This window comes from Gopherus flavomarginatus, chromosome 5, assembly GCF_025201925.1.
Source record: "Gopherus flavomarginatus isolate rGopFla2 chromosome 5, rGopFla2.mat.asm, whole genome shotgun sequence".
Taxonomy (NCBI): domain Eukaryota; kingdom Metazoa; phylum Chordata; order Testudines; family Testudinidae; genus Gopherus; species Gopherus flavomarginatus.
The window spans coordinates 39,971,391-39,993,156 of NC_066621.1; the positions used below are offsets into that span (position 1 = coordinate 39,971,391).

At 45.1% G+C, this 21,766-nt stretch overlaps 1 protein-coding gene across 2 annotated transcripts in view; it reads left to right on the forward strand.

Moving 5' to 3' along the window:
• The first annotated feature begins 9,531 nt into the window (after window positions 1-9,531).
• Window positions 9,532-21,766, forward strand: part of LOC127051053 (acyl-CoA 6-desaturase-like) — a 37,254-nt gene continuing 25,019 nt past the window's right edge. Inside the window, exon 1 of one of the 2 annotated variants that reach the window (XM_050952914.1) lies at window positions 9,532-10,041. In XM_050952914.1, coding sequence (XP_050808871.1) covers window positions 9,835-10,041 — 207 coding nt within the window. In that variant the 5' untranslated portion in view covers window positions 9,532-9,834. The remainder of the gene's footprint in view (window positions 10,042-21,766) is intronic. The other variant, XM_050952912.1, reaches the window with a different exon arrangement.

The following is a 21,766-nucleotide window of genomic DNA, read 5'->3' on the forward strand; positions in this document are numbered from 1 at the left end:
CTCCCCTGTAGGATGCTGAACCACGACTGTTTCGGGAAAGAAGAAGGAACACTCATTCCACTGAAATTGCCAAAGTCCAGGAATTCCTGACTAGAAGGGACATTAAGAACTGATCCTGGTGAGGAAACAAAGAATTATACACTGGCAGGAAGCCATTTGTGGGACCCTGCTTGGGAATGTGGTACTGATTGGATTTTGGGGTTTATTCAACAAGCTGTGCCCTGTGTTTTGGATAAATACTTCAGCATGCATTGCTCTCTCTAATTGGATTTTAAATGACAAGTACCAAAGGCACTTTGTTGCCACTGCCTCTGCCATCTCCTCCATTACACTATTACCCCTGTAATACATCCAAATACAGACAATGTCATATATTTGATAAAACCAATGGCCAAGGCCTTCACACTTTAGTGATTTATTTAAAGATTGTTTGGGAAAAAAAAAGAAAAAATCTGTTTAAATTTCAGGATATCCCATATAAGTGAACAACTGAGTGAAGAATAAATGGATCAGTGGAAATAGAAATCTACGATATCACTACAAATAAACCCCAGAATCTGTAATTGAAATTGATGGGATCCATAGGGAAGTAGATACGAAGGCTATTCCTGGAATTTGTACTGTGTTACATGAAAGAAGCCCTTATTGTTATTTGGTTACCCAATTAGTGAATAATCAAATGAATGCCCAAAGAGTTTGTTCTGCTACTGGAAATTTTACTTGTATTGAAACCATTCCAGTGACGAATAATGTAACCTGTACCTTATTGCAATACACCCCCTCCTATGCTATTAATGTCAATGCCTCTTGAAAGTACCTGAGATTAGTTAAAGGTATACAACCAACAGATTCTACACCAAAGAGATATGTATTAGAATATCAATGGACTGTGATTAATACAACACTAGGGGATGCCATTAGATTAGCATAACAGAGGACCTGGGTTATTTCCTCTGGAAGAAGAGGGACTTGACCGGATCCCTATGGGATGGGGCCAATAGCGCAGCAGCCATTTGGAATATTATTAAAAGCCAAGAACATGATAAGAAATCGGGCCAACTAGAAAAAGCCACTAGCCTTATTTCCGGAGCTCAGCTAACCCAAGTACAGTCTAGAGTTGGTGAGTTACATGTTATTTCCACCCTTAGTTCTATGACCCAGAAGTTACTAACAGAGATGGTATTGAATATCACTGAGGCTGGGAAGGCATTGCAGTGGGATCTAGTATATTTAGAAATTCAGAATTTCCTGAATGACCAGCTGATGGCCATTCAGAGTGATCTTGAGCACCAGACTTCACCCACTGCCCTTTCAGACACCTAAGGAGTACCATCTGATCTGTGGTCATGGAGACATACTGGAACCTTTCTGGGTGAAAGTGTGGACATTCACACTGCTCCTTCCAAGCATTTGGACCGGTTGGGGGGTGTGGGTTCCCACATACCGAACCCTGATGGGTCCATGGGGAGGATGCATATGGGACTGGATTATTCACCAAGACATCTGGGAAATTAGACCACCTGGTATACCTAACTGATTTACAGTCAGTGCCTCTAAAATAACATCTGATATTTTGAGTAGGAATAGGGAGTCAATGGACATTTGGCTGTTAAAACCCCTACAGCTTCAGTGCATCCATAAACTGAAGCCAGCGGAAGTTGTCATTGTTCATGATAACGTTTTCTGGGAAGGTAGAGGACAAGAAACTATCCTGACAGGACACCTACTTTTTCAAGCTAATGATCGCTGTGTGTATGTTAAAACTACCACATTGCAAGATATACATTTTAATCTCATTACCACTGCAGACAAACATATTGTTTATTGGCCTGCAGATAGAATTTTGCAAGTAGCCCTTAGTTTCCAGATACCCTTTAATTGGACCAGCTTAGTACCTGATCAATTTCAAAATTTGCTTTCATTGTTACCAGAGGTTCAAAGAATCTCTGAATTGCAAGGGCAAATTCACATGCTTCAGAATATATATCAAGCTGAAAAGAATGCCTTTCATACAGCTTGTGGAGTGTCTACTTTGTGTACTAAGTATGATATATTATGCTTTGTAACCAAAACTGTACAACAACCTCATCATATTATTGCTATGGGGATATTGTTGCTTGCATTGTTGTTAGTTAGTTTAGGATTATGTTATTGCTGTTATAAAAGACATAATAATAGTAATACATTTCATGTCCATGCTAATCATGTATTGTCATTACATCCAGTGAAAATCCCTAAGGTTGAAACATCTGATGTAGAATTAGAAATCCATGGCTTAATGCAAATAGAGATTTGAGAATATCTGTTGTACTAGAAGTACAAAAGGGGGGAGTGTGGAACAAGGGAAAGAATTGACAAGGATTTGTAGGGGATCTTAATGCATGTCAGTCTGTTAGCAAGAGTTAGGCCAGCTGTAACCCTAATGACGTGAGATTTGTAGAAGAGAGGATAGTGTGAGGGGAGTAGGGAAGAACTGTGTGAGAAGTTATCACGACCTTGCACTGATAATTAAATGCGTAGACTGGCGCCCAGAAGTGAGGAAAATAAGATAGCAGGATAGCCTATGTATAAGCAAAATGCAGCTGTTGCTCATTATTGTCTGTATTATTGCTTGTTATTGTCTGTAACAAAGGTATAAATGCTTGCTGTAATTGTTTACCTGTTGAGAGACCTGTCCGAGACTGGGGCGACCCAGTGTCCTAAGGCACTCCCTCCCTCTATTACAATTGCTGGAGAAATAATAAAGTATTTGATTTTGCTGCACCCAAACAAAAAGTGAGAACTGAGTTTTTCTCCGACAATGGTATCCCTCCCTAATCTCCCTCAACTTGCACTTCGCTCCCCAAGGGCCTTTCAGGGTCTTCTATGGACTTCAGGTTTCATTTGATATCCAAGGTTTATGGTCCCATTAATTAGCCATCTCCTAATGCAGGGATCCTACATGTCAGACCAAAGATCTATTTCCCAAAAGAGTTAAGAGACTGAACTAAAGCTGAGCACTAAGTGTTACATCTACATAAGCATCCAGAATCTGACTGTGCCCTGGCAAGTTCAACGCTGCCAAAAGAAATCAGAAAATAAGGAGCCTGTCAGGTCCCCCTGCTAGCACCCAAATTTGGTGTCTAGTCCATCTGCTGGGAAATAAGGAAAAGGAAATGAATAAAGAAGTCAGGAAATAACAAGGAAATGAAGAGGTTTGTCAAACGAGTTCTGTCCGATTTACCATCTTCCCAGTTACTAGTCAATGTTAAAGACCTAAAGTCAACCTATCGGCATAAGTACAGATTGTTAGATGGAAATTAAAAGGAACTGCTGTCACGAGTGTTAAAAAAAAGGGGGGGGAATAGAGAATACGACTGAAAATATATTATTGCCCTTATATAAACCAATGGTACACTCACATCTCGAACACTGCGGACAGTTGGCATGAACTGGCAGTGCACTGAATGGTGCCAATGGAGCTACACTGGTTTACAGATGCTGAGGATCTGGCCATAATACTTCAGCAAAATGATGGACATCATGCCTGTAGGTCCTTTCAGGATGTTATTACAGACTGCTTGGGAAAATATAAGACAGGTGTAGTTCACATCAGCCCACAGATACCATGTAAATTACATTAGAAGCAGCAAGTCAGATCCGCAGATGCAGTGGAGCAGTGGGGAGGAACATAAATAAATTTCTATCACCTTTCTGCATTGTGCAATCCTGGAGGCAGGATTTCACTACTCCTGAATCACCACAGCACAAATACACTCTATCCACATCCCTTCCTTGGCTGGTCCAGGATTGGGTGGTGTGCAGTTGACTATGCTACCTTTATTCCACCTGGAGATTCCCCATCACCCTCATGAATGCACACACCCACAGAATGCAAAAGCTGGAGACACACTGACATGAAATAAATGAAGGACTTAATGTTTGCTGAATGACATCACTATAGAGCAGAGTACAGGTTGTTTGGGTGTTGTAAATGAGCATAAGAAGGGTTATACTAGATCAGACCAAGGTCCATCCAGCCCTGAATCCTGTCTGCTGACAGTGGCCAATGCCAAGTGCCCCAGAGAGAGTGTATTTCTTACCTTAATGTGTTTGGTTTCCTTTTAAGTATAACCTTAACTCTGAATTCCCTGGATTTGTAATGCTTGGTTTGGGGATAATTACAACATCTCTGTAGTGTTTTTTGTCCTTATGTTACTGATCTATATGCTCAAACTTAACTCCACCTTAATCTAGTTTTTGTCAAAGAATACTATTATACTTGTGGGCAGTCTATTTTCTTTGACACAGAGCTAAATAGAACAGGCTGGTGTAAATCAGGAACATCTCCAGAAAGTCAGTGGAGTTACACCAAGACAAATCACCCCAATGTGTATAAAATCAATGCAGCATTGCAGTGGCTGCTTCAGGGGGATATTGAATTAATTCAGGGTAAGCCACATGCCATTGCTTTCCTAAACAAGAAACTACTTACCACAAAAAACAGAGTCCATTGTTTGTCTTTTTGACCCAAGTGGTGCCCAACCTTGTTACCATTGAAGTTACATGGAATTTTGCCATAAACACCAATGAGAGCAGGAGTGGGCTCGTGTTGGGAGCCAAAGACATATTTGGGCCTGATAGAAGCCTGCTGTGAATTTTAAACATCTGTTCTGATCACATTTAACAGTGTAAGCATAAGTAGAACCACACGTGTAAGAAACTGCAGAGTAATCATGTTTGTAAAGAAAAGAAAAGATCAGTTTGAACCAACACTAAACCTACACTGACGGGAGGAGAGTTAATGTGGAAATGAGAGCGTTAATGTGGAAAAAGGCTACTGTAGTAGGAAAAAGGCTACTGTAGTGCCCATCTTTAAAAAAGGGAAGAAGGAGGATCCGGGGAACTACAGGCCAGTCAGCCTCACCTCAGTCCCTGGAAAAATCATGGAGCAGGTCCTCAAGTAATCAATTCTGAAGCACTTAGAGGAGAGGAAAGTGATCATGAACAGACAGCATGGATTCACCAAGGGCAAGTCATGCCTGACTAACTTAATTGCCTTCTATGCGGAGATAACTGAGTATGTGCATGAGGGGAAAGCAGTAGGTGTGTTATTTCCTTGACTTCAGCAAAATTTTTGATACAGTCTCCCACAGTATTCTTGCCAGCAAGTTAAAGAAGTATGGGCTGGATGATTGGACTATAAGGTGGATAGAAAGCTGGCTAGATCGTCGGGCTCAACGGATAGTGATCAATGGCTCCATGTCTAGTTGGCAGCCGGTATCAAGTGGAGTGCCCCAAGGGTTGGTCCTGGAGCCAGTTTTGCTCAATATCTTCATTAATGATCTGGAGGATGGTGTGGACTGCACTCTCAGCAAGTTTGCAGATGACACTGAACTTGGAGGAAAGGTAGATATGCTGGAGGGTAGGGATAGGATACAGAGGGACCTAGACAAATTAGAGGACTGGGCCAAAAGAAACATGATGAGATTCAACAAGGACAAGTGCAGAGTCCTGCATTTAGGACGGAAGAATCCCATTCACTGTTACAGACTAGGGACCGAATGGCTAGGAAGCAGTTCTGCAGAAAAGGACCTAGGGCTTACAGTGGATGAGAAGCTGGATGAGTCAACAGTGAGCCCTTGTTGCCAAGAAGGCTAAAGGCATTTTGGGCTGTATAAGTAGGGGCATTACCAGCAGATTGAAGGATGTGATCATTCCCCTCTATTCGACATTGGTGAGGCCTCATCTGGAGTACTGTGTCCAGTTTTGGGCCCCACACTACAAGAAGGATGTGGAAAAATTGGAAAGAGTCCAGTGGAGGGCAACAAAAATGATTAGGGGGCTGGAGCACATGACTTATGAGGAGAGGCTGAGGGAACTGGGATTGTTTAGTCTGCAGAAGAGAAGAATGAGGGGGGATTTGATAGCTGCTTTCAACTACCTGAAAGATGGTTCCAAAGAGGATGGATCTAGACTGTTCTCAGTGGTACCTGATGACAGAACAAGGAGTAATGGTCTCAAGTTGCAGTGGGGGAGGTTTAGGTTGGATATTAGGAAAAACTTTTTCACTCAGAGAGTGGTGAAGCACTGGAATGGGTTCCCTAGGGAGGTGGTGGAATCTCCTTCCTTAGAGGTTTTTAAGGTCAGGCTTGACAAAACCCTGGCTGGGATGATTTAGTTGGGAATTGATCCTGCTTTGAGCAGGGGGGTGGACTAGATGACCTCCTGAGGTCCCTTCCAACCCTGATATTCTATGATTCTATGATTCTACATGTACATACATATAAGAAAAGATAACAAAAAGTTACAAATAAGTTTGTGTGACAAAGGGAAGTTGAAGCTGTATTGTCCAGTGCTGGAGGTGATTGTGGTAAGATGGTCCTGATGAATGTCCCACTTGTAAGTAACTGATCACTGCTTGCTGAGTGTTTTGCCTTAATAAAGATTTGTTAGGTCCATCTGCTTAGTAAGTGAATCTCAGTCCAACAGTTCATAAAGAGAAGATGCATCTGACAATGGACCTGCTGCAGTTTTCCTCCAGGAGTGTTGACTGCTGTTGGACACATCAAAATTATCCATGCAAAGCAAGGATTATTATGCCTAGATAGAAAAGGGGGGAGGGATAGCTCAGTGGTTTGAGCATTGGCCTGCTTAAACCCAAGGTTGTGAATTCAATGCTTGAGGGCACCATTTGGGGATTGATCCTGCTTTGAGCAGGGGGTTGGACTAGATGATCTCCTTAGGTCCCTTCCAACCCTAATAATCTATGATTCTGTGAAAAGGAACTAAAGCCAACTGTATTTGGCTGCAGGCACTTTTATCAGTATTGTTATGCTACACTTGAATGAGACTATAAACCACTTGAGTCAATTATTGAGAAACCATTCTTCGCATCACCAATCAGATTACAGAGCTTGATTCTCTACTTGCAGAAATACAAAATCCACATTCTTTAGTGCCAGGAAGAGAGATCCTAGAGCATGATGCTTAGGCAAGAATTGCATTGGCTGGTAGCAGTTGTAGGGAATGGCATGCGGGTACATATAATTCTGAAATATACCTACAAGCAGACTGAAAATGACCAGTATTAAAGAGGCAACTGACCAAAGTGGCACAAGTAAGTCTGAGTGGCTTGTTACACACTAAGAGCATAGCAGAGTATTGGAACCATACTCATTCTTGGATGGCATCAGGGCTGTGAGGGGTTTGAGATCACCTAGGGCATCAAATTTCATGTGTTGTCACTCCTACACAGCAATACAGCAGCAGCAGGGCTAGGAGCCACCACTGCCACACAGCTCCTGCATAGTAACCACGCTTGCCAGGACAGCTTTCAAAGAGGGATGGGTGTGATCATTTAAGTGTGTCTACCCAACCCAGCAGAAGTGGAAGGCAGCTGTTTTGCCAATGTAACTTTGGCCTAACTGTTCTTCCAGCCGCCAAGTTTGGGAAGAGCCTTGGTGGCAGCTGGGAGTCCGTCCAGGACTGTAAGCCATCCCATTGATGTGGCTTTGGCCTGGCCACTACCCACCAAGTTAAACAACTTTTGGGGGAAGGGTCTGCTTTTTTAAGGACTTCCCTCCCTCCACCAGCAACTGGGTCCAGACTAATGGGGCTCTGGCCCAGCTGCAGCCTTTCACCATCCAGGACAGTTTTCCAGGGTGAGAGGGGCTGCCTAAACTGTGAGAAAATCTAGCACTGGCCCTGGGAGGCACAATCAGTCAAGTTATTCCACATGCACTTAGGGCAGTTATGCCACCACAAACATACACTAGGCAAAGCAGCATGGGAAATACAACCAAAGAGCACAAGGTACAGGTCTTGCCAGTTTTGCCTGTGCCAGGAAACTGATCAGCTTGTCTCAGAGTGTCCAGTTTATCCTGAAAGGGGAAGATTGGGCATATTGGCAGAGCTGTGCAGAGGGCATACAGGTGGACTAGCAAGAGGGGCTACAGGACAGGATTAATATTCATTGGCAGAGCTGTGGAGGCATGGGACCCAGGATTGGAATAATCACAGGGGCTGCAGGACAGGATTGAGCAATGCTGGCAGAGCAATGCAGACACCCAAGGATGGTATATGAAGGGGCTGCATTGGCAGTCAGTGAGTTACTTTGAAATAGTTGTTTGGGGGGCAGAAACAAAAGAGAGGATTCATAGATTCCAAGGACAGAAGGGATAATTATGATCATCTAGTCTGACCAACCGCCTACGTAACACATGCTATAGAACTTTCCCCAAAGCAATTTTTTTGAACTACAGCATATCATTAAGAAAATACAGTCTTGATTTTAAAATTGTCAATGACAGAGAATCCCCACAATCCTGGTAAATTGTTCCAATGGTTAATTACCCTCACTGTTGAAAATATACACCATATTTCCAATCTCAGTATGTCTAGCTTCAACTTTGAGTCACTGAATTTTGTTATACCTATGTCTGCTAAAATGAAGAGCCTATTACAAAATATTTGTTCCCCATGTAGGTTCTTGTAGACTGGAAACAAGCCACTCCTTGACCTCCTCTTTGTACCTTGAGATCCTTGAGTCATGCTGCTGCAGTTCAGGGTTGAGATGTATGGTACCTCTATGGGGAAGTGGAGTGGAATATCTGAGATGTAACAGGTGCACTTGGAGCCGTGTGAAGGGCCTGGGTTTAAAATAACTTGAATGTTGCAGATCAGGCTTAAGGTGAATTGACAAATCTGGGGTAAGAGGGGATTTATCAGAGTGCCATGATATGCCTGCAGCAGGTGAACCATGAGATGTATTGGCAGAACCATGCAGGTCAGGAGAAGAAGGGGGTGCCACTGGGTCAGGATTGGATTGCCCTGGAAAGTTGTAATAAATGTCCCTCCACACCTGAAGGAAGGTAGTGTCACTGCTGTGCCATTCTTTTTGCCTTTCAGCTGCAAAGCCTTGGCAACTAAGAATGGGGATCGTTTTATTATGAAGTGCCCTGGGGGCTAAAGAAGCAGGGAATTCTCCTACCCGCTAATGATATTGACACCAAGCACTGCCCCAAGCAAAGAACTGCCCTAAAAAGAGATGAACCGCCTGGGCTGTGGAAGAAACCGCAGTGCATGATAGCGATCTTGGCCATAATTCAGTATGATCAAAGGGACCAAATCATGCTAATTTCGGTCACAGTCTAAATGTCTCCTTCCCAAAACCGGCACTAATTACCAATGAGATGACAGCCCTGAACCAGCTTTCTAAAACCCAAGCCAAAATACAAATGCAAACAAAAATTACACCTCCCCCCCATCCCTTTGCGAGGTACCCCCTTCCTGCTGCCTCCCTTGAGGGAGCTGGTCCCATCCCAGTGGGATACAATGGCAAGGCTTCTTCAGGTTTATGCTGGAATTCAGCCCGCTTTCCTCTTTGCAAGATCAATCCCAGCCAATGGCAGGCTCCGGCTCTGCTGGGAGGCGAGCTGGGATTGGTGCAGGAGCTCTGCTGATCACTGTGGAAGATGAGCCCTGCCAACCCCCCCCCCCCCCCCAGTGATGAATGGAGGGGGATGCTGCTGGGGGGGGGTTACCTGAGGTTCCCACAGAGCAGGGTTATTAGCGGAGAGGAGGAAGCCTATCAGTGCAGAGAAGTGCAGCCTAGGGGGCACTTCAAAGCAGGCAACGGGGCGGGGTGACTGTAAAGGGGCTGGCAGCGGAGAGGGAAGGGAAGACAAAGAGAAGCCAAGAGCGAACATGAGAGGCGGGAAGAGGGGAGAACAGGGGATCAGCTGAATTCATCCCGGGGGAAACGCTCTTTCCTTCCAGCCGCTCCAGGAGGCGCAGGCAGGCCGGGGGGCAGCGGGCGGTTCGGGCAGGGGGAGCGCGGAGCCAGGGGCGCCCATGGGGAAAGGCGGGGAGAAAGGCGAGGAGGTAGGGGAGCGCGAGGCGCAGAGCCGGCTCTACAGCTGGGAGGAGATCCGGCGGCACAACCTGCGGACCGACAAGTGGCTGGTGATCGAGCGCAAGGTTTACAACATCACCAAGTGGGCAGCCAGGCACCCGGGCGGCTCCCGGGTGATCAGCCACTACGCCGGCGAAGATGCTACGGTAAGGCACAGCCGCCTCCCGGGGGCTCTGACACCTGCCCGCGGCTCGGGGGGAAGGGGCGCTAGCGCCGGGCTGGCTGCAGGGTAGCGCTGCTGAAGTCAGCCGGGCGCACTGGCTGAGGAGCGGGTTGGTGGGGAATCGCGAGGCGTCTCCCCCCAGTGTTTGCCTTTGGTCTGGTGCAGCCTCGGCCCTTTGAGTCCGGGATCAAGCGATCCCCAGTTCTCTCCTTACCTGGCAGGTGGCGCTCGCGTGGGGAGCCCCGCTAGCCAGCCCCCAAGACAGGGGTAAGCGGGGGGCAGCGCAGGCTCCGAAGGGGCTGGGGGGGGGGGTTGAGAGGGCAGAGCAGGGAGCCGCTTTGCTCTCTCCCCCAGGAGGCAGGGGGCTCTGCCGCCGCTGTGTAAGGAAAGAACCGGATCCGTTTGCCACAGCTGCTGCTGCACTGAGCTTTGCCTCCCGTTTCCATGGCTTCCAGCCCCAAGAGAGCGGAGGGAGCAGCTGCAGGATTGGCCCATGGCTCGCTGGCGGCGGTTCCCAAACCACCTGGCCCAGGAGCGCAGCCACCGAGTCTGTGCTCCCATCAGCCCGCCGCTCGCTGCCTTGTGGCTCTCCACACTGTGTGTGCCCCAGAGACGTCAGGGGGTCGGAGAGAACAAGCAGCGGGATGAACTAACCACTTGTGTACGGGGCTCCTCAGCAGACGGGAGAGGTGGGTCTGACATCGTGCACTGCAGCTGGCTTTCCCCAGGTGTGCGTTTGCTGCAGGTCACTGGCGGTGAGGTTATTTCCAGTCACTCTCCTTAAAGTACAATGATTTCCTTTGCTTCCTCTGTGCCCTTGGAGCAAAGCCTCTGAATGAATGGGCTTTGCAAATGGACCATATTCTCCTTTCAGCTGCATTAGCACATACCCATTGAAACCAAAAGGGTTGCAGCAGCAGTACAAATGAGAGACCCTTTGTCTCAGATGTCTCCAGTTTGTCACTCAAAGGGTATTTGGTCTTGCTCTCGGGTTCAGCTTGTCTTTGCAAGGATTGTCCCACAGGTTTGTGGTTCTATCAGTGTTGTGTAGCTTCCCCAACTACATCCCACTCCACAGTCTTCAGTGCAGCCCTGTCCAGTAGGAGGCAGAATGATCTCAATGTAGGTTCAGATTCAAGCACCCGCTGCCAACCTCTGTCAGTGAAAGGGACTCGATCTGCATCAGACTCACAACTTTTCTGTGTATCTACAATCATCAGCCACAAAATGACCCCTCTCATGCAGCTGTAAAAGGATATCAAGACTAAACTGACATAGTTAACTGAGGGCTTCAGGAAATTAGGAACTGGGAGTGCTCAGGGGAAGGTGGTAATGACAAAAACACAACTCTGCAATGTAATTCACATTCTTGAGTCTTATAAGGTCCCCAGCCTTAAGGATGCTCACATCATCAGCGCCTGAATATCCATCCCAGACTGCCCAATGGCAACACACCATCAGCGCCTGACCATCCATCCCAGGCTGCCCATTGGGAACGTACACTGATAGTGCCTGTACCTCCAACATGGGTTACACCTATGGATCCACACCAGTTTGTTCAGTTATCATGAACCAACTCTCAAGGGCATTGACACCAGCAGCTCCAGTTCGTGTCACACACACCACCCACTGAGGCAGCGCATATCATTCTTCTTGGCCACCTTTGAACACCCACGTCGATGGGATATGATCGCATGTGTTGACTCACCACAGGTTGTCCCTAAAGCTGCTGATATTGATGGTTCCCGTGACAATCCATTCATTCATCATGAGCCTTCCTCTAAAGATCTTTGTACCAAGAGTGCCCGTGCCAGCCTGGTTATCTGTCACAGGTTGCCCATGCTTAGAGTTTGTCCTACACAGGCCACACCCCACTGTGTTCTCACAGCTGGTGCCTGTGGCATTCTGTTTATGCCTCATCTCATGGACAGCTGTCATACTGCCTTAGACCTTGAGAAGATGGACTAGATTTGCAGTGTCTTCCATGGTGCCTTTTAAACTGTTGACTGTCCCAAGGGCTTCACAAAGCAAGAGCCTGGATACTATAATGCTGTGATTGGGATGGCAAATAGGGCACCAATTTTGGTGCTCAGCTACAACTCACGCATCTCTGGAGGTCAAAAACTGTTTTACAGGGAGAAGCCAGGACAACCCCTCCCACTGACATGTTAGCAACACCAAGGAACCTTCAATTCATCTGGACAATGTCCAGTGGGGGACAGGCAGAAGAGATCTGAATGTAACATATCCAATAATTTCATAGCACATCTCCCACTAGAGCACTGAGGGTTATCCCAAATCCCTATTTGGGACTTGAACCCATGACTTGCTGGCCTGGAAGAAATTGGAAATACAATTCAAGAGATGTATCTGATGACACAAGAACTTGTCTGTCATTGTTGCTCTCTTTTTTCTGGTGATGAGAGATGAACTCAGTATTAAATATTCAGGAGCTAGTGTTCTCTAGGCTGCTGTGGGAGTATGTTGAAACATTCCCCTCTCTGCATAAGTCTGTGACAGACTTAATGAATCTCAGCCATGCTCAGATGGAGGATTCCATCTATGACCGCACTGCCCCCAGGATCTCCCTTGAGAATGGGAGTAAGGTGTGAGAGCAACAGGGAACTCAAGGGCAACCCTGGCATTTTCTGTGTGTGCAGGTTTCTGTCTTTTCCCATAGAGAAGTGAATGTGACGGTGCACCCCATAAGGCTTTATGGAAATATGCTTATAAATGTATACATGACATAACTGAAATATGTTTTATGCTACATATGTCATGTAACATATATCTGTAAAGGTTATGATTTACTGAATACATTCCTCTTGTTTGTATGAATGTATCATTTTTGTACTTGAAGTTAGGAATATTGGCTGTATACTTGCTTGATTTCAGCTCCCAGCGCTGCAAGCTACACCCGTAGAGGTTGTGGAGTACGTGCAGCGCTGGGAGAGCTCTCTCCCAGCGCTGGCGCTGCGACCACACTCGAAACTTCAAAGCGCTGCCGCGGCATAAGAAGTCTACTTGAGGACCTTCAAGGTGGCACGTGAACCATGGCTGCTACATGTAAGTTCTGAGTCATGCATGGACTTGTGACTTGCCCATGTGACTCCAAAACTCCATCTTGGAGCTGGAATTCTACACAGACAGTGGGAGGAGTGTCCACCCACAAAAGGAAGTCTATTTAAGCCCCTGGGAGACCCCTCCATTTGGTCTTCAGATGGCTCAACAGATAACCTCTCCACCCCCAAGGACACCTAAGAGAAACTGGAACAAAGGACAGTCACTACAGGGGGCATGAGTGATTGCTGGACCCAGACTAGAAGGAGACTAGCCTGTAAAAGGAAGGTTACTGGAACAGCTCTGAGGGTGAGGTTTTATCTGTGTTCAGTTTTCTTACTGTATTAGGCTCAGACTTGTGTGTTTTATTTTATTTTACTTGGTAATTCACTTTGTTCTGTCTGTTACTACTTGGAACCACTTAAATTCTATTTTCTGTATTTAATAAAATGACTTTTTACTTATTAATTAACCCAGAGTATATGTTAATACCTGTGGGGCGGGGAGGGCAAACAGCTGTGCATCTCCCTCTATCTGTGTTATAGAGGGCGAACAATTTATGAGTATTAAACTTATAAATTTATAAACTTTATACAGGATAAAACAGATTTATTTGGGGTTTGAACCTCATTGGGAGTTGAGCATCTGAGTGTTAAAACAGGAACACTTCTTAAGCTGCTTTCAATTAAGCTGCGGCTGTTAGGGGACGTGATTCAGACCTGAGTCTGGGTTTGCAGCAGGCTAGCCAGTCTGGCTCAAAACAGGCAGTGCACTGAAGTCCCAAGCTGCCAGGGCAAGAAGGCAGGGGCAGAAGTAGTCTTGGCAAATCAGGTGGCAGCCGCCAAGGGTTTCTGTGATGCAACCCATCACAGTGAGACTTTTAAGGCCCCTCAAAATAAATGGATTGAAGGAAGGATCCAGGGCAGGCTCTCTCCCTGGAAGCATTGTGAAATGCATGTCGTGTATTTGGGGAATACATTATGAGAAAGTGGAGGGGATATTGGTAGAGTAACCCTGGGAGTGGGGTGGGAGGACAGCTGAGTAGCAAGCAGAAGATACTTCTTTGAGCCGCTGTCCAGTAACACCACATGAATCAGAAAGAGACAGCTCCCTGGCTGTAATCATGATGAGAGTGAGCCAGCCCCTAGAACAGTGGTTCCCAAACTTGAACAACCTCTTTCACTAAAATGTCGTCTCATGAACCCCCTCCTAAAAATGAATATTTCCAGGGATTTTCTCACTTATCTCAGCATAAATTATAAAAGCAGTGATATTGGAAATATAAAATGTGTTTTATGACATGTTTATTACACACTATTTGTTAATTATTATTTATCATTACAGTATGTTTATTATATTATGAAAATGGAAACATTCTTCCAAGATCTCACTTTTGTAGCTTGCATCAGTTTTGATTAAGCCTGTTATAAGACATGGCTCCTATCAGAGGCGCCAGTAGAAAAAATGAGTGTGGGGGCAAAGCCTGCTGCACCTAGGGTCTGGGGGGCACACCGGAAAAGTGGTGGGGGCCAGCCGCGGCCAGAAAAAAAGGGGAGGGATCCGCGGGGTGGTTCATGCCGATGTGGGGGCAGCACTTGACCCTCATCACCCCCAGTACTGGCGCCTCTGGCTCCTATGTTTCATCAAGGAGTATCAGATATGAAAGAGCATGAAGGTATTTAAGAAGCCAACTCAAAGAGTTTCTCCTACGCAAGCATTCAGGTCTTGAACAGTCCAGGCAAACAGTGCACGTTACAACAGAGCTTGAACTTTTCTTCATAATAATTTAAAAACAACACTAGCAGCCTATTTAATTTTTTAAAAAAGCAAAAAATATCCACCTCCCTTTCTATTTTGTATAAGGAGTCTTGAATTTTAAATCTCCTCAGTGTGATAGATATGCTTGCTTTGATCTGCTTAGCTCTTGGAAGTCCCCAAGGCCCCGTGCTGCCTGGAGTCCCTATGGACAGCTCTGTCCACAATTAGGGAATTTTTTTCCCAAGAACCCCCTATAATATTTCGTGAACTCCCCAGGGGTTCACGAACCCCAGTTTGGGAACCGCTGCCCTAGAAGATTCATTTTTTCCATGAACTAAATAATGCTAATCAGATATTCTCTATAATTTCCTTTGTGATTCAAGTGCTCCTTCTTTTTTCTCAGAATCTTTGCTCTGAGTGGCTGATTCTCCATGACCTGGCAGCAAGAGTCCTTGGATATTCACCCCCAAACATTAATTCTAGTTACCATCATCCTCCCTTACTTCCCTTTTGGGTCATCTTCTGGAGATGATGTCAGTCCCACAACAGGAGTGAGGAGGAAAGAGTCTAGTGACTTGCATTAACATTTTGAGGGAATACCCATGGAGGCTTGTTGTCAGATCAGGGGAAGGATGGACCAGTGGTTAGGGCACTAGCTCAGGGCTGGAACAGCTGGTTTTAAGTCCCTGTTCTGCCACAGACTTCCTGTGTGACCTTGGGCAGGTCACTTGGCTCCCTGTATCTCAAGCTCCCATATGTAAAATAGAAATAATAGCATTTCCCTACTTCACAGGGACGTTGTGAGTATAAATACAGAAGAGATTGTGAGGTGCTCAGATACTACAGCAATGGAGGCTATATACGTATACAGATGCTCCCCGACTTACACAAGCATTCCATTCCGGAATGCTTTGCTTAACTCGAATTTTGGATAATTCAGAAACGTATACCCAACACTTACACAAAAAAACCCCAACTCCTCCCCCCCCATTTCTAGCTTTGAAACTTTTTCCATAAGTGTGGATTTGTGTAAGTCATGTTTGCGTAACCCATGGGGCGTCTGTATGGGGTACATAGATAGAACTAATGACTCAGGACAAAGTTTGCTTGGGCTAGGTCAGAGGACTAAACAGAAAGAGTTCCAAACTGTACCCAATGGAAGCTTGTGCTGAAGGCCTTGTTGACACTGGGGATTTATCCCAGTTTCAGCCATTGGTGTAGCTGTATCGGCGCTAACCCTTAGTGTCCACAAGGCAAACAACGATGATGGGAACCAATGGGTCTCACCCCTGCTTGAAATGTGCCTGTGCAAATCATGGCTTTCATTGCCCATACTGGGGGTTTGTACTGGTGCAGCCAGTGACTGAAATCAGGGCCAATCTCTCAACATTGTAAAGGCACAAACTGAATCTGACTGCAAATCATCCCTTATGGTAACAGGCTTTCACTTTGATCCTCTCTTGCTTATAAAGAGGGATTGTTTAGACACTTTGATACACACTAACCCAATAAGAGAAAGGTTTCTCTCTCCCTGGTTGAGGTGGAAAGGGATCAAATTGCTCCCAGAACTAATGGGAAAGTCCTGACTCGCTGAAAAATGGACATTATGTAAATCAGATGTTTTTTGGTTTTTTTTCACTTACTTTATTCGTGTTATTAGGCAACATATTCTGCCTCTTCCCCCCTGCTGAGACTGGTATTTTACAGCTTTCCTAATCACTTCATTATTCCCATGGACTTTCTTTTTCTTTATCTCCCTCCCCCTGCTGGTTCCCCACCTTCTCCCTGCTCCAGCCCTTGCTTCTCATACAGTGATGCTAATAGCCTCCTCTCTGTGTTTCTTTAGCCCCAACTTAAACGACTCAGGTTGACATTCCCTCTTCTTCCTCCTTGCTTTTCCACTTCCTCCAGCAAAATTGAGGTGGACAGAGCAGTTTTAGGGCCTGATCCAAAGCCTTTTGGGGTAAACTGAAAGACTCTCTGACTTCAACGAGCTTTGGATCAAGCTCTTAGCCCAGTATTTTCAGAAGGGTTCAGCACCCACAATTTAGGACAGATTTTGAAAAGAGGTCATCTCGTTGTGACATTACACCCCATGAGGTTTTATGGAAATATGCTTATGAATGTATATATGACATAACTGGAATATGTTTTATGCTACATATGTCATGTAACAACATATTTTTGTAAAGGTTATCACCTACTGAATACATTCCTCCTATTTGTATACATGTATCATTTTTGTACTTGAAGTTAGGAATATTGGCTGTATACTTGCTTGATTTCTAAGTAGCCTTAGGATATGGCTATACTCGAAACTTCAAAGTGCTGCCGCGGGAGCACTGCCGCGGCAGCGCTTTGAAGTTTGAGTGTAGTCGCAGCGCCAGCGCTGGGAGAGAGCTCTCACAGTGCTGCATGTACTCCACATCCTCATGGGGTTTAGCTTGCAGCACTGGGAGCCGCGCTCCCAGCGCTGTTGCACTGTTTACACTGAAGCTTTACAGCGCTGTATCTTGCAGCGCTCAGCGGGGTGTTTTTTTCACATCCCTGAGCGAGAAAGTTGCAGAGCTGTAAAGCACCAGTGTAACCATCGCCTTAGTTAAACATTAGGTCAGCTTATTGAGAAAGGAATATGCAAGTTAAGTGTCCAATCAAGAAGCACTTAACGGACAATGGATCTTGGAAGGCTGCAATCCACATAAGAAATCTACTTGAAGACCTTCAAGGTGGTATGTGAACCATGGCCACTACCTGTAAATTCTGAGTCATGCATGGACATGTGACTTGCCCATGTGACTCCAAAACTCCATCTTGGAGCTGGGATTCTACACAGGGGGTGGGAGAGGTGTCCACCCACAAGAGAAAGTCTGTTTAAGCCCCTGGGAGACCCTTCCATTTGGTCTTCAGCTAGCTCAAGAGAGAGCCTCTCCACCCCGCAAGGGTACCTGAGAGAAACTGGAACGACGGACAGTCACTACAGGGGGTGTGAGTGATCTCTGGACCCATACTAGAAGGAGACTAGTCTGTTAAAGGAAGGCTACTGGAACAGTTCTGAGGGTGAGGTTTTATCTGTATTCAGTTTTCTTACTGTGTTAGGCTCAGACTTGTGTGTTTTATTTTATTTTACTTGGTAATTCACTTTGTTCTGTCTGTTACTACTTGGAACCACTTAAATCCTACTTTCTTTATTTAATAAAATCTCTTTTTACTTATTAATAAACCCAGAGTATGTATTAATACCTGGGGGGGGAGGGGTGGCAAACAGCTGTGCATCTCTCTCTTTCAGTGTTATAGAGGGTGAACAATTTATGAGTTTACCCTGTATAAGTTTTATACAGGGTAAAACAGATTTATTTGGGGTTTGGATCCCATTGGGGAGTTGCGCATCTGAATGTTAAAGACAGGAACACTTCTTAAGCTGCTTGCAGTTAAGCCTACAGCTGTTAGGGGTCGTAGTTGAGACCTTAGTCTGGGTTTGCAGCAGGCTAGCGCATCTGGTTTAAAGCAGGCAGGGCCCTGAAGTCCCAAGCTGTCAGGACAGGAAAGCAGGGGCAGAAGTAGTCTTGGCACATCAGCTGGCAGTTCCCAAGGGGGTTTCTGTGATCTAACCCATCACACTCCTATACAGGTCAGTTGTGGATAATGAAGCACTTGAAAATCTGGCCCTTAGTGTTTAGACCAATAGGAACATAGAACTGAAAGGGGCCAGCTCTAAATTACAGACCCCAGTCCCCTACTATCATAGGCAACCCCATCATATAATTCCATTCATTAACATAATAGCTCCAGATTAAAACTAGTTAGGTTGTTGGCCCCCACTACTCCTCTAGGAAGTCTGGTCCCAAACCTCACTCTGGTGATAAGAAACCTAATTTCTAGCTCTTCTCTGCACTTGTTCCAATTTGAATTCATATTTCTTGAACACAGCTGTTCATATTTATACACAGCATTCTTACCAGTGCCTTGTACAATGGCATTAATGCTTTCCTGTCTCTACTAGAAATTTTTTTATCTGATACATCTTAAGATGGTATTTGCTTTTTTCAAAGCAACATCACATTGGTGGCTTATAACCATCTTGTGATCAACTGATACTTCCAGGTCTTCTCCCTCCTCTGTCATTTCCAATTGATGAGGCCCCAGTCTATAGCAGAAATTCCTTATCAGTCCCTAAGTGCATGACCTTACACTTCTATGCTATTAAATTTCATCTCATTCCTCTTTCTCCAGTCCTCAAGATCATCCATTTTCCCTCGTATGATATTCCAATCCTTCTCTTCATTGACAATGACTCCCAATTTTGTCTTTTTTATTGAGAACTGAGGCAAAGTATTAATTTACTGGGGATATAGCTAGATAATCTTTAATTTCTATCCCATTCTCACTGCACAGCAGCCCCACTTATTTTCTTATCCTCTTTTTAGTTATAATGAACCTTTTAGTGTTTGTTTTAATTTCTTTGACAAGGTCCAACTCAGCTTGACTTTTGGCAATTCTTACCTTCTCCTCACACTTTCTGACCTCCACGATGCAGCTTTTTTAGCTGATTAATCGCTTCTTCTATTCCTTGTAGGTTCTTTGTTTACTCATCTCCTTTATGAGGTGATTGTTCATCCAGCTAAATCTGGAGCACTTCCCTACAAGTTTTTTCCCCTTGCTTGGGATGCAAATTCCAGACAGTTTTTGCACTGTTGAATTAAAGAAATTCCAAGCCCTCTCCACATTCAAGTCCCTGAGCTGTTTGGTCCATCTGACTTCACTAATTAGTTCCCTTAATTTCTCAGAGACTGCCCTTTTGAAGTAAAAAAAACATAACAGCCAATCTGTTTGGATTATCCTTCCATTGAATTTAAATCGAGTCAACTTGTGATCACTCGATCCAAGATTTTTTCCTATGACCAGCTCTTCTATAAAGTCCCCACTACTTACCAAAACCAAGTCTAAAATAGCATCAACTCTTGTGGGCTCAGTGACCGTTTGGTGAAATCTTGTCAGCTACCACATCCAGGAGTAATTGGGCCTTACCATTATTGGCAGCATTTTACTCCAATCTATGTCTGGGAAGTTAAAGTCTCCCAAAATGGCACAATTTCCAGTAGTATTTAATGATACTCTCTAATAATATTTAAATGTTCTTTATTCATATCGAAATCCAACCCTGGGGGTCTGTATCTAACCCCTGACAGTACCCCACTAGAACCTCTTTTGCAATCCTTCATAACAAACTGTGTTATCACTTCTTGTATCTTTACAGTCCTCCCTTCTTTTCTCTCATGTCTTCAAATCCCCATTTGAACTCCACCATCATCTCAAGGTGGAGCTCTAGCACTTGGATCTTTTCTGCCATGAACTCTATCAGGTGGCACGTCATATGTAAATAGCTTTCATCAGGTACCCATTCAAAGATATTATACAACTCGCAGGTTCTGCATCCAGTCTTTGTCTCCACTTCTCCTCAGGACACCTCTAGGGCCGCCTCCATAGCCATCATTGTCTTTTCTTTCAAGTCCCTTACTTTAAAGAAGAAAGGATGAAAATCCCCTGAACTCCCTCCTACAGACTCCCAAGTTTTCTGTACTCTGTTTGCTAGGCCCTTCTCAATAGATGGACTTAACACTCCTGCATTCTATTCCAGGCTTAGAGACCTTGGCCAATACCTTGTCTCCTTTGAAAATCTTAACCTTATTTCCTTGGGTGACACAGTGACCACATAGCCAGTCTCATTGTGTGAATAGTGAAAATCCACATGCTGGCAATGAGCTAGATCACTAGGTAGTGGACAATGTCAGGCAAAAGAAAACAAAGGCTGAGTCCCCTTGTGATCTGTCAAGCAAAGGGAAATACTATAGACAAGGAATTTGGCAATTTAAACAAATAAGCGGGTTTCTGGTGATGTCTCTTGTGACAGTAGATCTCAGTACCATGTGGGCCTGTTGAAATTCACTGGGTGGAAGTTCTGTGAAGATTCTGGAGTGAATCCCAGAATTTTGCCGTATCAGAAATGACTCAGCTAGAGGGAGGGATTCTTGCTTTTGAGAAACTCCCCCCCCCCACTGCCACTTTCGGCCACATTTTGGCCAGATTCAGTGGTTGGAGGGGTGTGTAAAACTAAAGTGCCGGTCAGAATCCCATCAGGAGTATAGTCCCTTTTTCTTGCCAGCACCTATGGGAGCTGGGTACCTAAACTGAGCAGGAAAGGGTTGGATGGAGGAAGAATCAAGGTTTTGCCTCTAATGGAACTGGAAAAGCACAGAGAGGAACATTTGTTACACACATGCAGTGTTCACTGATGGGAGAGCCCCATGCAGAATTCTGGCTAACTCAGCAACTTGGCCTCTGCATCCCATCCAGCGTCTCAAGGTAGCAGAGCCAGAACCTTGCACATTGTAAGGAGGGAACTATCCAACACCTTGAAAACGCTGAAGAAAACCTCTCTGACAAATGGATTTATCGTTTTCCCCTCCACTGTGTGGGAGCTGGTATGTTCTGGGTGCATAAGTGGGGGTCAATTTTATGAATTTGCTGGGGTTCCAGTCAGATTTTAAAGCTGAAATCTGACCATCAGATTTGCCAGTTGGATAAATATTATAGCCAGTATCTGAACAGAATTTGACATGGATAACGCTTTTTTATTACATCTAGGAAGCGTTTGCATTATTAATGTTAACACAAGGTTTTTCTCAGGTCAACTTTTACCTTGCACAGTATTTCTGAGACCAGGCTGCTTAAGGCTTGTCTACACAGAGACTTAGGGTATATCTACACTACCCGCCGGATTGGCGGGCAGCGATCAATCCAGCAGGGGTGGATTTATCACATCTAGTCTAGTCTAGTCTAGAAGCCAGAGTGTAAATCTGTAGCACACTAGCTTGCCATGCACTAACTGGCTA